Source organism: Delphinus delphis, chromosome 7 (assembly GCF_949987515.2).
Source record: "Delphinus delphis chromosome 7, mDelDel1.2, whole genome shotgun sequence".
NCBI lineage: Eukaryota > Metazoa > Chordata > Mammalia > Artiodactyla > Delphinidae > Delphinus > Delphinus delphis.
This window is the reverse complement of record NC_082689.1, coordinates 54,797,476-54,815,021: the sequence shown is the minus strand read 5'-3', so window position 1 is coordinate 54,815,021 and position 17,546 is coordinate 54,797,476. Positions and strand designations below refer to the sequence as shown.

The 17,546-nt window shown below is 37.1% G+C and overlaps 1 protein-coding gene across 3 annotated transcripts in view; it reads left to right on the top strand.

The window, feature by feature from the left end:
• The window catches only part of OSBPL6 (oxysterol binding protein like 6), a 212,496-nt gene that overhangs the window by 107,941 nt on the left and 87,009 nt on the right, over window positions 1-17,546 (top strand). For all 3 annotated transcript variants that reach the window (XM_060016526.1, XM_060016524.1, XM_060016523.1), the window contains exon 2: window positions 12,147-12,404. In XM_060016526.1, the coding sequence (XP_059872509.1) occupies window positions 12,303-12,404 (102 nt within the window). In that variant the 5' untranslated portion in view covers window positions 12,147-12,302. The remainder of the gene's footprint in view (window positions 1-12,146; window positions 12,405-17,546) is intronic.

Below are 17,546 nucleotides of genomic sequence, written 5' to 3'. Positions count from 1 at the left end.
GACAATTCTTAGAAAATTAGCGCTGGTAAAATTATCAAATGATGGTATCGAAATGGCCTTGTCAGGAATGTCCATGGCACGTGCTACCATCAAAATCAAATGTCCTGCGATCTCATTATATTAAATATGTTGTACAGCTTTTGTGCCCATGGGTTTTTTTTTAAACCTGTGCTAATATCAATCCTTTTAGAAATATGAACTCCCAAGAATGTACATTTTAGCCATTTGATAATCTACTGAAAGCTATTGAATATCTCCCTAGGAATATAAAATGTATGTATAGCCAACACTTTTCATATTGTTTCCGGGGTTTAAAGAATACGCTAAACCTGTCATGAACCCAAGCTAAGAACCTCTATAAGTGCGTATTGTATGCCATCAATAATACCGTAAAAAACTTGAGGGCTTCCCTAGTGGCGCAGTGGTTGAGAGTCCGCCTGCCGATGCAGGGGACACGAGTTCGTGCCCCGGTCCAGGAAGATCCCACATGCCACAAAGCAGCTAGGCCCATGAGCCATGGCCGCTGAGCCTTCGCGTCCGGAGCCTGTGCTCTGCAACAGGAGAGGCCACAACAGTGAGAGGCCCGCATACCAAAAAAAAAAACCAAAAAACTTGATTTGTTGCTTAGGTTATTCATTTTGATTTATTAGTAAGTTAAGGGTAAACAGCAATGAAAGAATTTGTTGCATGGGCTTTGATCTCACGTAGATTTGAAAACCAGCATGAGGACTCTGTTTAATAAACTTCCTAAGCCCTACTTTCCTCATCTGTGCACTATGAATATTTTTATTGGTATTTTTTCCCCCGACATTATGATAGAGCAAGCTAGGAAGGAGGTAGGTGATCTTTTTACAGGACTCCAACCTCAAATAATATTTTTGATGTGCTGTTGTTTACTCATTGATAATTTTTTGTAAGGCTGTTAACGTTTTATTAATTATAAAATTAGCAGATGTCCAACGAAAAGGATTGCTTGGGGAAAGATATAAGAGGTAGTTTAGTTCTTCAGGAGAAGGAAGTATTCCCTAATCTCTTTATGATTAGCAATTTTTGGAAGTTCTGAGAACAAGTCAATGCATAATGCCCCAAACCAACAAAACCTAAAATAGGAAAAAAGAGCTTTCCATGTTCTTAGAATATAAATTTCATACCAAGTACAAAATTAAAGCTAGATTTGGAAGAATATATAATTATTAAATCTAGGGGCATATGTCCCAATTAGAGAATACATCAACTCAAATTACATTTCTCAGATAAATACATTATTACATTATAATTTAACAGAGATTAGTGTTATATTAGAAAATGGCTAATTTAAGCTGACTTTCAGGGAAACTTCCATATGAATAGTAACAAATAAGTGGAACAATAATTCTTAAATAACTGAAGAAAATTTAGACTGGTTCAAAAAGCTAGAGGCTTTTTGTATACCTTTGGTATACAAGACTTTTACTTAGACCGGAAATATAAATGTTTAAAGTATACTGAGGAACTATTTCTCCCTCTGGAGTCAAATCATGCCTTTGGAGTCATTTTATGTAATTTGTCCAGTAAGAAGTGATTTCCCCTAGTGGGAAGCAGCCACATAGCACAGGGAGATCAGCTCAGTGCTTTGTGACCACCTATAGGGGCAGGATAGGGAGGGTGGGAGGGAGAAGCAAGAGGGAGGGGATATGGGGAAACATGTATACATATAGCTGATTCACTTTGTTACACAGCAGAAACTAACACAGCATTGTAAAGCAATTATACTCCAATAAAGATGTTAAAAATAATAATAATATAATCAATAATGTAAAAAAAAAGTGATTTCCCCACATATTTGAATTGTAGAAATACTTTAATTGCATTGCCTTTTTAATGCAATTTTAAAGGCCACAAGACTTGGACGTTACTTGATGGTTTAGAAAACCCATATCTTTCTTCCTTATGCTCTCATTTAAAAAATGTATGTATGAGAACGTGGATAGTGTTTCAGATTTCTCTTGTGTTGGTCCAGTGACTTTGTGTTCCGTTAGGTGTGTGCGTGTAATAGAGAATGTGTGTGTCTACCTTTCTTTCTCCTCTCACAATCCTCTTCTTTGATTCTCTGCTTTAAATAGACATAAAATAGAATATTTTAGCATGTTTTATTCATATTTATCCATAAAGTTTATATGCCTTTAAAAGCAGATTTAAAAGTTGAATCATACGCTTTATCTCAAAAGAAAAAAAAATTTTCAAAGTGGAAATTGCTTTATTATTTCTCCTTTAATTAATATATACCCAGTATAAAAAAAAGAATGAATATTTAGAATTTGGGGGGAAAAATCATCTCAGGTTTCATCACCTAAATTGTTGATATTTGTACCATAATTTATTTCACCAATTTTAGGGACCTTGAATTGTTTTTGTGTTTTGTTTTGGGTTTTTTTTTGTTTGTTTGTTTCTGGCTGCACTGAGGGCTTGTGGGATCTCAGTTGCCTGACCAGGGATTGAACCCTGGGCCACGGGAGTGAAAGCCTGGAATCCTAACCACTAGGCCACCAGGGAATTCCCCCTATTGGATTGTTTTTATTTTATCACAAAGATACATACATCTTTACACACCTGATTATTTCCTTAGGACACATTCTTAGAAGTAGAATTGCCTAATCAAATTAAACTCTTCCAGAAAGGTTAAACCAACCTAAACTACCATCACCAATGTATTCATTATGTTTCTTCCTTTGTGAATTGCCAATGCATGTTCTCTATCCATTTTACTGATAATGTTTTAATTTATCTCATTGATTTGCAGTAACTCTTCATATATTAAAAATATTAACACTTTGTCATAGATTTTTTTCCTAGTTTTTTTTCTTCATGGATACTGATTTTGTTGCCATGATTAGTACATTATTCTGCATACCAAGTTAATTAAATATTTACCTAAAATATTTTCTACTGCTTTTTATGGTTTTCATTTTACATTTAAAATTTAAGCCATTTAGAATATATTGTGATCTGAAGTATGACGTAAGAGATTCAACGTTTTTATTTTTCGAAGTTGTTAAATAATCCTTTTGTTAAATAATTTTCTTACTGATATAAACATATTAAGGGTTTTTTAAGTTTAAAATTTTATTTTTTTATTTGAAATTTATAAAATATATTTTAAAATTTAAAACCACTCTTCACTTTTTTTTTTTTTTTTGGCGGTGCGCGGGCCTCTCACTGTTGTGGCCTCTCCCGTTGCGGAGCACAGGCTCCGGATGCACAGGCTCAGCGGCCATGGCTCATGGGCCCAGCCGCTCCGCGGCATGTGGGATCTTCCCAGATCGGGGCACGAACTCGTGTCCCCTGCATCGGCAGGCGGACTCTCAACCACTGCGCCACCAGGGAAGCCCCACTCTTTTAAGAGCAGTTAGGTTCACAGCAAAATTGTGGAGAAAGCACAGAGAGTTCCCCCATCCCTCCTCCTCCCACCACACACACATAGCCTCCCCCATTATCAACATCCCACACCAGAGTAGTATAACTGATGGATCCACACTGACAAGTCCATAGTTTACTTTAGAAGTCACTCTTGGTGTTGTACATTCTATGCGTTTTGACAAACGTGTGACTTATGTTCACCGTTATAGCGTCATACGGAATAGTTACACTGCCCTAAAAATCCTCCATGCTCCACCTAGTGCACCCAGTCTAGCCAATCGTTTTTCTGTCTCCATAGTTTTGCCTTTTCCAAAATGTCATATAGCTGGAATTATGTAGTATGTAGCCTTTACAGATTGGCTTCTTTATCTTAAAAATGAAGATATATATATATACACGTACATACATACACATATATACTGTAACCAGGTACTGTAATGAAATCTTTTTTTTTTCCTGTTTGATTTTCATTTGAGTCTCACGTGCATTTTAGTTGGACAATGTTATTGTTCATTAGTTAGCACTCTGTGAACATAGTGTCAATAGGATGATAACCAGTGTTATTATTTTGTTGCTGACATCAATAGAAATGGTAATAATCTTTCACCATTAAGCTTGATGCTGGATTGATGGGTGTGTGTGTGTGTGTGTGTGTGTGTGTGTGTATGTACAGAACAGCACAAACATGTAAAGACAGGTGTTCCAATATTTGTTAGGAGTTCATAAATATTTGGGAATGGATATTAAATGGATGGCGTACTTTTTAAGTCAGGATGATTGTAGAATATTCTGACTTCTTATTAGCTTTAGTTGTTTATTATGGATTGCAACAATTATCTCGTAATTTAGTATCTTCTCTTCCTTGGCTATATACTTTTTTTTTTTTTTTTTTGCGGTACACGGGCCTCTCATTGTTGTGGCCTCTCCCGTTGCGGAGCACCGGCTCCGGACGCGCAGGCTCAGCGGCCATGGCTCATGGGCCCAGCCGCTCTGCGGCATGTGGTATCTTCCCAGATCGGGGCACGAACTTGTGTCCCCTGCATCGGCAGGCGGACCCTCAACCACTACGCCACCAGGGAAGCCCGGCTATATACTTTTTGTAACCTTATTTCTATATTTATGATTCCTGTTTTCTTACATATTTAAAAATGAAAATATAAGTAAATACATAAAGTAAAACAGTTAAGTTTGTAAATCCAAGAGTAATTATAGTTACTTTCCCTATATTTATCTTTACTAATTTTATAAGTTTATAAATGTTAATGCATTTGTTTTTATTCTTTCATATTTAGTAATAGAAATGATTAAGACCATGAATTTTCCTTTTATTATAGCTTTAGCTATGTTCTACATTTCTAAATGTGTAATATTTTCATTACAATATTTTGAATGTTCTTCAATTGCCTTTATCTTTAGTTTTTCACCCTTGAGTTAACTGGAGAATCCACTCTACCGCTCAGAGAGAAAGAGAGGGGAGAGAGGGAGAGGGACAGGATCGAGTGCTTTTGGCTTCTACTTTTGTCTATTTTCAAATATTCTACGATATCAGTTTTATTTTTCTTCAACCCAAGACATATTTAGGAAACTGTATTTTTCAAAAATTTTCTAGAATTAACCCCTACTCGCTTCTTCTTTTTCATTATTATTTAATTTATTGAATTGCTTCAGAGAATGTGATCTAAATTCAGCAATTTCAGTAGGATCTATCTTATTTTGATTTGCTTTTTACTAATTTTACCTGATGAAGCCTTTTTTAAATTTGCCAGATAAAGATATTTATTTTTATTGATAAAGATTTCATTTTCCAAGTTGAAGTCTTCCTTATGTTCAGGAATATTTTTTAATGTTATTTCTTTTCTTTTTGCTTATTGTTTTCAGAGTCATTAGTATCTGTAGATCCAGGCTGCATTATCTGTTAACTTTTCCCTGCCCTTCTTTCTGTTTGCAAGCTGATTTCCTCAGCTTTATCTTTCTAATCTATTTTTTGTAATTTGTTTTTTTTGGCCACACTGCAAGGCACGTGGGATCTTAGTTCCCTGATCAGGGATCGAACCCAGGCCCCCACAGTGAAAGTGCTGAGTCCTAACCACTGGACCACCAGGGAATTTCCTCTCATTTATTTATTGACTGGCTTTTTTTTCTGCAGAATCTTTCTGTCCTTCATTAATATTTTAATTACTGCATTTAAATTATGGTGTCATTATATGTTTCCTTAATTTCCTACCTTTGCCAGTTCCCATTGCATCTGAGCCTGTCTTATCTCTTATTCAGAGACTCCATTTTTCTAAAAAGATGTTGTGAAAGTGTAAAGCAGTTGTGCTCTAAAGCTACCTCTCTTTTTTTTGCTAGAATTAACATTCCAAATAAACCCTCTATCTCTTTCACATAATAATTTTCTCTATCCGGGGAATAATTTTTCATAGTGCTTTATACACATACTTTTTTTTTTATACTTTGTATAAAAGCTGCTCTTTGTCAAAAGGTTATTTGTGCCAAGTATCCTTGGCTCCCTTCATGTTTACTTGGTTAGCATTCAAATCCTCTTAAAATTCACCTTGAAGGGCTGGGTGATATAGAACATAGGTTTATCTTTAGTCATTTACTTAGTGTAAAGAGCCTTAGGAGTTGTGGGGAGGGATTAGAGTCTTGGTTGGTCACAATCAGAGAACTTGTGCCTGTATACATTTTCCTCCTTAGTTTTGCAAACGACTCCACCAGAGGCCAGCTTGGGGATTGGAGGCTGTATTTTGAGGGTGCATTGGGACATGTCCATGATGCTTGTCCAAAGGCAAGATTGAGGAAAGCAGCAAAGGGCAATCAAGGTACCTGTGGACTTGCCATGCCAGGAGAGGTGTGCCTCCATGGCCTCTGAAAGCTATTAATCTGTGGCCACCCTTTTCCCTGTGCCTCTTGCCACCTGTCTTTCCAGTTTTGAGGAAACTGGTGGAGCTTCCCAGACTTTCTTCCTATACCACTTCACTGTCTTGAGAAGGGGAGTCATATGTTGGTTTCATACATCCTGGTTTGGTCCTGAATGAAGTGATTCCTTAGACTTTATGGCATGTGGTGGCCACTGTTCCCTAGAGTAAGTACTAATGGTCTTTTTTTTTTTTTTTTTTAATCCTTTTAGTCACTGCTGTTTAGTCATTTTCTAGGAATATCCTTATCAGATGTTACCCTGCCATCTTTCCTGGCAGTCTCCAGCTTACCTTCTTGAAATCAGTCCTTAATTTTCTTTTTCTCATCTGTGGCTTAATGACTTTAGAAATAAAAAAGATTTCCTACCCTTTCTATTTAAGGAAAAAAAACTTTATTATATAATGACATTGTAATGACTATAATATATAATGACAATAGGCATTTGTTGTTCTGGTGATGATCTTGATAGAAAACCAGTTTATTCCACCTAGCAGTACAAAGACATTTGCGTTGATAAGGTCAGTTGATAGGAATGTCCTGCTCCAGGTGACTGGTGTCTAGGATTATCTAATGTGCCTCCTCCTAATTCTCTGTAAATAAGTGATGCAAATACTGGAAAAGGCAAACTATCTCTAACCCGAACACTGACGTAAAACAGAATCTAATTTCAAAACTGTGGAGGACTAGACCCCAATTCTATGATATCTCAAATTGAGGAAAGTCTAGCCAGGTCCTGACTATGACAAACCTCAGCTGCACTTGAGGAGAAGGAGACTGCTTGAAAAGGGCAAAGAAAGGCTTTGCTTTTCTTAGTCTGTCCTCGTACTTAGAGGTCTCAGTTGGCCCCAAACAGAAAAAGTCATATCAGCTCCTCGCTATTGCTCTCGAATCCTAAGCGTGATTCTGCAAAACTCCAGATTAAATCACCAAGTTGAGATGAAGGCTGAGGAGAAATTTTTGATTTTTGGGGGGGGGGGGCAGGGGGAAGGGAGGCTTATATTGCAAGTGAAGACTCGAAAGATGCCATTTTACTCTTGACTTTGTCACTTACAGACTCCAGGTTCCAGCATGATTTAGAGAGACTTAAAGGAGAACATTAATAGAACTTTAAAGGGGGAATTGTATCTTCCAAATTAATGGGAAATATAAAAGTCAGTTAAAACCATGTAAAAAGCAGTATTATAAGGAAAGGCAGATTATATAGGAAAAGCCATCACCCATTAAAGGAAACGAAGAAGAACCAAAAAAATAGAAAGTGTAAAATGGTATGACAGGAGTAAGGCCAACTATTAGTGAAACAGTAAATGGAAATGGGGAAAACTTTACTAAAATTAGATTTTTTTAAAACAACCCAACATGATCATTACTAGAGGAACACATAATACAAAAGAATAGAAATAGAAAGTTTAAATGTAAAAGCATGGACAAATTTCATTAATTACAACAGAAAGAAAGCAGGTGATATCAAATAAAGCAAAACAGTGAAATAAACAAAGCAGGTCATTTTATAATAATCAAAAGTGAATAATCATAATGAACTCTTCTGTAATAAATCTCGTTGTTTCAGAATAAACTGAATACAATCTAAATGTCCCACTAGAAGAATAGTCAAATGTATTGTGTTACGTCTGTGTGGTGGCCTTATATATAGTGATTAAGAATGGTGATACTAAAGTTTTTTTGTTCACAAGGAAGGCTGTTACCAATGTATTGTTGATTGAAGAAAGCATATTGCAGAGAGTATGGACATTTTTCTTCTACTTTGGTTAAAGTGTAACCAAAATGTTAACCAGGATTATTTCTAGGTGACGAAACTAGAGTCAATTTAAATATTTTCGTCTGTACTTTTAATCTTTTCCTGTGGTAAATGTAGTACATCATATTATTGTGCCCAAGTAATCACTACCTCTTCTTCTGGGAGGATTATACTTTCATGCCTCATGGACTTCAATTTGCCCATGTGACTTGCTTTGGCCAATAAAACGTGAGTGTAAGTGGCATGTGCCGCCTACAAGCAAAAGCTCTAAGAACTGTCGAGTGGTCCTGCCATGGCTCTTTTCCTCCTTCACATGGGGGTTTCTCCTTTGGCCTGGAAGGAAGAGGATATAGAGCAGGGCAGCAGCCGACCTCCTAAGGACATGTAAATGGGTAAGAAATAAACCTTTCTTTTAAGCCCTTGAGATTCTGGAGTTGTGTGTTACCACATCACAACTTAGCCCAGGCTAAGTAGTCCCCAGTTTCAGATGTTTTTCTGAACACACACAATGTATGATGCCTGGAAACAACAAGTTGTAGAAGTCTTTCCTGCCACTTTTTGCTTTAGTTAGGTCCCTAGGTCATAAATCTGAATTTTATGTCACTCAGTGTAAATGCAAATGTTACAGTACTTAGAAACAATTGTAGTGATCCCACTGATGTAAAGGAGGAATGAAACAAGGAAATTAGATGTTAGGCTCTCATATTGCTGTTTTCAGCCACAATACTTTTCTCATTGAGTAGAGGAATTATGTTGGTGTTGACATTAAAATGTATGGTCTAGGGCTTCCCTGGTGGCTCAGGGGACGCGGGTTCGTGTCCCGGTCTGGGAAGATCCCACATGCTGCGGAGCGGCTGGGCCCATGAGCCATGGCCGTCGAGCCTGTGCGTCCGGAGCCTGTACTCAGCAACGGGAGAGGCCACAACGGTGGGAGGCCCACGTACTGCAAAAAAAGAAAAAAAAAAATCTATGGTCTAAAATAGATTTAGAATTTTGTTTCAGCGATTTCTGAAAATGTGCTTTGACAGAGATGAAATAAGTCTTTTTTAAAATGTCACAGCAATTCTTACATTCTAGGAATAATGAATAAATAGTTGCAACCTACTAACAGAGTTTAGACTTACTTTTGTAATGCATTTTGAAATAGAGCAGTGATCAGACACTTGATTTATAATCAAATTGGAATGATCTTTAAAGGTCATTTCATTCAACCTTATATTAGGTACCTGAAACTCTTCTTGTTAAAAGAGATTTTTAAAAATAATAGAAACAAAAACAGTAACCTCAAAAACAATTCTTGGAATGAATTAAATTCTCTCACTCACCTTTTCCACATTCCTGACATTATTCAAGATATTCATAATTATAATTCAACCAAAATGCTGCCCTTTCTTCAAAGACAGATTACCCTGAAAATATCATTTTAAATTAAAACCAAGGTGTTGACATTGATGTTAATGAGGAAAGTGCAGTTGGTTGCTGTTAGGGAAAAGAAAAAGTACATCAGAAGAAATGTTGGCCCTTGATGTAGCTTGGATTAAATTTACTTCCAAATGGATGAGAGTTTGATGAGTTTGGTTGTCTCGGCCTCATCCCTTGGGGCACTTGAGCACATCACAGAACTTTTAGCTTCCGTACTTTTAGCTCAAGTATCAGCATATACTTGTAAAGCATCTTGGACCAGAAAGCAAAGTACTTCACATCAAGAATTTGAGCAGTGTTCTTGCTTTCTGTTTGCTGGCACCAGAGTTTGGCTTGAGAAACTTTACTTACGCTTATTAGGCTACCTTCATAAAACAGAAGGATTAGCTGACCACCTAGCAATTGTCAGCTTATTACTGTCTCTTGCCAGTACTAAACAAAACCTGATCGCAAGCCAAAGAAAGAGCTCCACAGCTCTTTACATTTCTATTAGCCCAAACACTAGTTTTGTTTCAAGAGAAAGTCTTCGAATTTGGCAGTAAGTAGCTTTTATTTTCCCTGTGGTGACAGGTGATGTCAAAATCTTGTGAAAGGAGCTGCACAACTTCTATTCACTAGAAAGTCCCAGGTTTTTCCGATTTATAGTCATTTGCCTTTTAATTATTGGGATTGTTCTTTTGAATATTTTCTATAACCTATTAACCATTAAAATCCTGATTATATTCAGGGTCCCATACTCCGTTAACATAATGTTGCAGATTTAAAAAATACAACTATATGCCTGTATAAAATTTAATTTGCTTGCACTTGCAGAGCTTACCTGATCTATACATAAGTCATTCGATACATTTGTACTGTTAACATAGTCTATTAAACATTTGTCTCCAGCCTAAATCCCTCAGAGCTCCAGACCTACCTTTCCATGTGTTTGTCCCCACTTGAATGCCTCCTTTGTACCTTAAAGTTAACACGTCTGAAACCATACTCATGACCTGCTGTCAGTTGTGGATTTCCTTTGGCCAGCCCTCGCTAGGAATACCAGAAACCTGGGAACCATCCTCAACACCACTTTTCCTCCTCCATGTCTACTCACAACTGACAGGACTAGGTGCTGAGTTTCCTGCCACCTCTCTAGTTCACTATCTCTTGTTTCCTGATCAGGCCTCCCTCATCTTCTTTACTTCCCCAGTTTGGTTCTCCTCATGGCTTCCAAAGTGATCTTTTAAACACACAAATCTGGTTATACCTCACCTCTGTATGGCCTCCTATGCTCATGATAAAAATCAAAATGCTGAACATGGACTACAAGTCCCTGCAGGAATTGACCTGTGCCTTTCTTTGACCATCATGGCACTGTCTCTGTGTGCTCTGATCATATTGACCAGCGTGAATTCATTGATCACACCCAGCTGGACAACCAGACACCTGGTTAACTCTTTCGTATCCTTCAGATCTCAGCTCAAGCCCACTTGCACAGTGATACCTCTGACCTCCAGACCTAGTGAGTTGCCCTCGCTGTGTGTCCTCCTAATACTCCATGCATCTTCATCCTTTTTGATTTTTTTCATTGACTGTCTCTCCCTCTGGACTGAAAAGTTTAGGTCTCACTTTTCTTTGGCCTAAAGATTGATTTCTCTTCATCACCAGCAGCTTTCTTTTCTAATTTGTGCTAAAGTACTTACCCAAGGGTTCTATGCTTCCTTCAAGGTATTATGATTAAGATTGGGCCTGGAACTTAGCCTTCCACCTTCTTAGAAGAGGACAAGTTCACTTTAGTTGTCAGTGCTTTGGGACACAGATTGTTTGTTGTGTAAGCTTTTCATCTATCATGCTTACCTTTAAAAAAACTATCATGCTTACACTATCATGCTTACCTTTAAAAAAAATTTTTTTCTAGCAACCTGTGTTGCCAATTGAACAATGCTTCTCTTGGGGACAAGTTTTTAGCTCTATTAGTTACAATGCAGACTTTCCTTATATAAATCCAAATGAAAAATGAAATGGTTCTTGGCTGTGGATAAGTGAAGCAACTCCATCATTACCCCAGTCCCGGGACATGCCTGTCAGTCTGTAGATACTTGTGAGCCTGCTGGTTGCTGCGAGTCATATGTAGGTATGCTGTGGTCTTGAAGTACAGATAACAGTACATATGTGTATTCCTTGATCCTTCCCAAATGCTGGATCATATGATGCATAAAGTACATCAGCTCTTTTGCCTTTTGTCACTGACTGCTTTTTGTCAGATTTAACCATCACATGCATGACATGACTGAACTAAACTGATGACAAACATGGATGGAGCTCTTATTATAATCCACTGAGCAGGGCAAATTAAATTTCAAGGGAAGAAACTGATATACTTTGGCATGAGGGTCCAGAACATAGTATTGTAATCTGCTTTAAAACAACAATACAAGGGAAGAATATCACTTTAACGTGTGGTTTCTTCCTGTTTTCCATGTTGACAAACTTTTGTTACATACTAATGCTTTTATCCTCTACCTTAAAATCTAGAAGAAGAAATAGTATTTTGTAATGTGTCAGAGTTCTCCCTCTCACCTTTTAGTACTGTTGCCTAGAAAAAATGATTTTTAATTTAAGGATTTTTAAATCATTCACATGAGGTTTTATTGTTTGTTCATTTTGCTTTTAGGTGTTTTGGACACCCTCAGTATTTGCCTCATCTTTTCTAGTCAAACCTGATTCATGAAATGGACTAAAGCTGAAAAATCATCTGCTTCTTTGTCTGTGAATTGGAGACACGATTGGGATGGTCTTCAGTGCATACAACTAGATTCAAACTGCAGCTATGAGTTCAGATGAGAAGGGCATATCCCCTGCTCATAGAACATCCACCCCCACCCATAGAAGTGCCTCCTCTTCGGCATCCTCTCAAAGGGACAGTAGGCAGGTAAGATAACAGTGTAAAGTGCATTTTGTTATTTTATGCAACTATAGTACCATTAGGATATGATGGGATTGCTAATTAAGTCTGAAATTTTTGCTGCGAAGATTTTTATTCCACAGGAAAACTCTCTGTTTTCTGTAGATCTACCTGATGATGTCGTGAAGATCCTGCTCTAGCTTTTCTGTGATTTAGAATCCTTTTTCAGAGTACAAACTACAGGAAGGGTAGCAAAGTGAAGCCCTGCAGTGTTCTCCTCACATCTGTACCTGGAGGCAAGAGGCAGCTTCTGGAACATGAATGTTCTGTTCTTCCTTCCTCATTCATGGAGGTGGAAAGGGATCTGAACAGTTTTCCTCCAAGTCTCTCACTGGTCTGCCAAGCCCTAACTTCTGTTTGGAGTTTCATGGAATCTGGTAACAGTCAGATTCAGGAATCAGGTTACAAATAAAATTGTAGAATCAGGGAATTAAGAGAATTAAAATCAATAGAGGAAATAAATTATTGGTGCTTAATTATCCCATTGAGCCCATTCTGTAAATTATTTTTGTTTACACAGTTACTTTATTACTACTTCAGTGCCTATTCTACAGGCAAGGTTGTATGGGGATTAGGCATGTGAATTCTCTTCATTGTCAAAACAGGTGATTGTTTTGGTCAGCACTTGTCTGAATATTATCATTTGCTATTGTAATATTGAGAAGAATTTCTTGTGTAACTGGAAATGCACAATAAGCAGAGGTTAACTTTTCATGAAAACTTTCCTTTTGGGGGACATTTAATTAGTGAACATTCTTGAAGAGTTTTCCCCCCCATTTTATTTTATTTTATTTATTTTTTAACATCTTTATTGGAGTATAATTGCTTTACAATGGTGTGTTAGTTTCTGCTGTACAACAAAGTGAGTCAGTTATATATATACATATATCCCCACATCCCCTCCCTCTTGCATCTCCCTCCCACCCTCCCTATCCCACCCCTCTAGGTGGTCACAAAGCACCGAGCTAATCTCCCTGTGCTATGCAGCTGCTTCCCACTAGCTATCTATTTTACATTTGGTAGTGTAGATATGTCCATGCTACTCTCTCACTTCATCCCAGCTTACCTTACCCTTCCCCCTCCCCATTTCCTCAACTCCATTCTCTACATCTGCATCTTTATTCCTGTCCTGCCCCTAGGTTCATCAGAACCTTTTTTTTTTTTTTTTGATTCCACATATGTGTTAGCATCCAGTATTTGTTTCTCTCTTCCTGACTTACTTCACTCTGTATGATAGACTCCAGGTCCATCCACCTCACTACAAATAACTCAATTTTGTTTCTTTTTATAGCTGAGTAATATTCCATTGTATATATGTGCCACATCTTCTTTATCCATTCATCTGTCAATGGACACTTATGTTGCTTCCATGTCCTGGCTATTGTAAATAGTGCTGCAGTGAACATTGTGGTACATGTCTCTTTTTGAATTATTGTTATCTCGGGGTATATGCCCAGTAGTGGGATTCCTGGGTCATATGGTAGTTCTATTTTTAGTTTTTTAAGGAACCTCTATACTGTTCTCCATAGTGGCTGTATCAATTTACATTCCCACCAACAGTGCAAGAGGTTTCCCTTTTCTCCACACCCTCTCCAGCATTTATTGTTTGTAGATTTTTTGATGATGGCCATTCTGACCAGTGTGAGGTGACACCTTGTACTTTTGATTTGCATTTTGCATTTCCCTAATGATTAGTAATTTTGAGCATCCTTTCATGTGTTTGCTGGCAATCTGTATATCTTCTTTGGAGAAATGTCTGTTTAGGTCTTCTGCCCATTTTTGGATTGGTTTGTTTGTTTTTTTTGATATTGAGCTGCATGAGCTGCTTTTATATTTTACAGGTTAATCCTTTGTCAGTTGCTTCATTTGCAAATATTTTCTCCCATTCTAAGGGTTGTCTTTTTGTCTTGTTTATGGTTTCCTTTCCTGTGCTAAACTTCTAAGTTTTATTAGGTCCCATTTGTTTATTTTTGGGCTTATTTCCATTTCTCTAGGAGGTGGGTCAAAAAGGATCTTGCTGTGATTTATGTAATAGACTGTTCTGCCTGTGTTTTCCTCTAAGAGTTTTATAGTGCCTGGTCTTACATTTAGGTCTTTAATCCACTTTGAGTTTGTGTGTATGGTGTTAGGGAGTGTTCTAATTTCATTCTTTTCAATGTAGCTGTCCAGTTTTCACAGCACCACTTATTGAAGAGGCTGTCTTTTCTCCATTTTATATTCTTGCCTCCTTTATCAAACATAGAGTGACCATATGTGTGTGGGTTTATCTCTGGGCTTTCTCTCCTGTTCCATTGATCTATATTTCTGTTTTTGTGCCCATACCATACTGTCTTGATTACAGTAGCTTTGTAGTATAGTTGGAAGTCAGGAAGCCTGATTCCTCCAGCTCTGTTTTTCTTTCTCAAGATGCTTTGGCTTTTTGGGGTCTTCTGTGTTTCCATACAAATTGTGAAATTTTTTGTTCTAATTCTGTGAAAAATGCCATTGGTAGTTACACACGGATTGCATTGAATCTGTAGATTGCTTTGGATAGTATAGTCATTTTCACAATGTTGATTCTTCCAATCCAAGAACATGGTATATCTCTCCATCAGTTTGTATCATCTTTAATTTCTTTCATCAGTGTCTTATAGTTTTCTGCATAGAGGTCTTTTGTCTCCTTAGGCAGGTTTATTCCTAGGTATTTTATTCTTTTTGTTGCAGTGGTAAATGGGAGTGTTTCCTTAATTTCTCTTTCACATTTTTCACCATTAGTATATAGGAATGTAAGAGATTTCTGTGCATTAAAGTTGTATCCTGCTACTTTACCAGATTCATTGATTAGCTCTAGTAGTTTTCTGCTGGTATCTTTAGGATTTTCTGTGTATAGTATCATGTCATCTGCAAACAATGACAGTTTTACTTCTTTTCTGATTTGTATTCCTTTTATTTCTTTTTCTTCTCTGATTACTGTGGCTAAAACTTCCAAAACTATGTTGAATGATAGCGGTGAGAGTGGGCAACCTTGTCTTGTTCCTGATCTTAGAGGAAATGGTTTCAGATTTTCACCATTGAAAATGATGTTGGCTGTGCGTTTGTCATATAGGGCCTTTATTATGTTGACTTAGGTTCCCTCTATGCCTACTTTCTGGAGAGTTTTTATCGTAAATGGGTGTTGAATTTTCTCAAAAGCTTTTTCTGCGTCTGTTGAGATTATCGTATGGTTTTTATCCTTCAGTTTGTTAATATGGTGTATCACATTGATTGATTTGCGTATCCTTGCATTCCTGGGATAAACCCCACTTGATCATGGTGTATGGTCCTTTTAATGTGCTGTTGGATTCTGTTTGCTGGTATTTTGTTGAGGAGTTTTGCATCTATGTTCATCAGTGATATTGGCCTGTAGTTTTCTTTCTTTGTGACATCTTTGTCTGGTTTTGGTATCAGGGTGATGGTGGCCTTGTAGAATGAATTTGGGAGTGTTCCTCCCTCTGCTATATTTTGGAAGAGTTTGAGAAGGATGGGTGTTAGCTCTTCTTTAAATATTTGATAGAATTCACCTGTGAAGCTCTCTGGTCCTGGGCTTTTGTTTGTTGGAAGATTTTTAATCACAGTTTCAATTTCAGTGCTTGTGATTGGTCTGTTTATATTTTCTATTTCTTCCTGGTTCAGTGTCAAAAGGTTGTGATCTTCTAAGAATTTGTCCATTTCTTCCAGGTTGTCCATTTTATTGGCGTAGAGTTGCTTGTAGTAATCTCTCATGATCTTTTGTTTTTCTGCAGTGTCAGTTGTAACTTCTCCTTTTTCATTTCTAATTTTATTGATTTGAGTCCTCTCCCTTGTTTTCTTGATGAGTCTGGCTAATGGTTTATCAATTTTGTTTATCTTCTCAAAGAACCAGCTTTTACTTTTATTGATCTTTGCTATTGTTTCCTTTCTTTTTCATTTATTTCTGATCTGATCTTTATGATTTCTTTCCTTCTGCTAACTCTGGGGTTTTTTTCTTCTTCTTTCTCTAATTGCCTTAGGTGTAAGGTTAGGTTGTTTATTTGAGATGTTTCTTGTTTCTTGAGGTAGGATTTTATTGCTATAAACTTCCCTCTTAGAACTGCTTTTGCTGCAGCCCATAGGTTTTGGGCCATTGTGTTTTCATTGTCATTTGTGTGTAGGTATTTTTTGATTTCCTCTTGGATTTCTTCAGTTATCTCTTGGTTATTTAGTAGCATATTGTTTAGCTTCCATGTCTTTGTATTTTTTACAGTTTTCTTCCTGTAATTGATATCTAGTTTCATAGCGTGTGATCAGAAAAGATGCTTGATACGATTTCAGTTTTCTTAAATTTACCAAGGCTTGATTTGTGACCCAAGATATGATCTATCGTGGAGAATGTTCCATAAGCACTTGAGAAGAAAGTGTTTTCTGTTGTTTTCGGATGGAATGTCCTATAAATATCAATTAAGTCCATCTTGTTTAATGTGTCATTTAAAGCTTGTGTTTCCTTCTTTTCATTTTGGATGATCTGTCCATTGGTGAAAGTGGGGTGTTAAAGTCCCCTACTATGATTGTGTTACTGTCGATTTCCCCTTTTATGGCTGTAGCATTTGCCTTATATATTGAGGTGCTCCCATGTTGGGTGCATAAGTATTTATAATTGTTATATCTTCTTCTTGGATCGATCCCTTGATCATTATGCAGTGTCCTTCTTTGTCTCTTCTAATAGTCTTTATTTTAAAGTCTATTTTGTCTGATATGAGAATTGCTACTCCAGTTTTCTTTTGATTTCCATTTGGATGGAATATCTTTTTCCATACCCTCACTTTCAGTCTGTATGTGTCCCTAGGTCTGAATTGGGTCTCTTGTAGACAGCTTATGTCCGGGTATTGTTTTTGTATCCATTCAACCAGCCTGTGTCTTTTGGTTGGAGCATTTAATCCATCTACATTTAAGGTGATTATCAATATGTATGTTCCTGTTACCATTTTCTTAATTGTTTTGGGGGTTTTTTTGTAGGTCTTTTCCTTCTCTTGAGTTTCCTGCCTAGAGAAGTTCCTTTAGCATTTGTTGTAAAGCTGGTTTGGTGGTGCTGAATTCTCTTAGTTTTTGATTGTCTGTAAAGGTTTTAATTTCTCT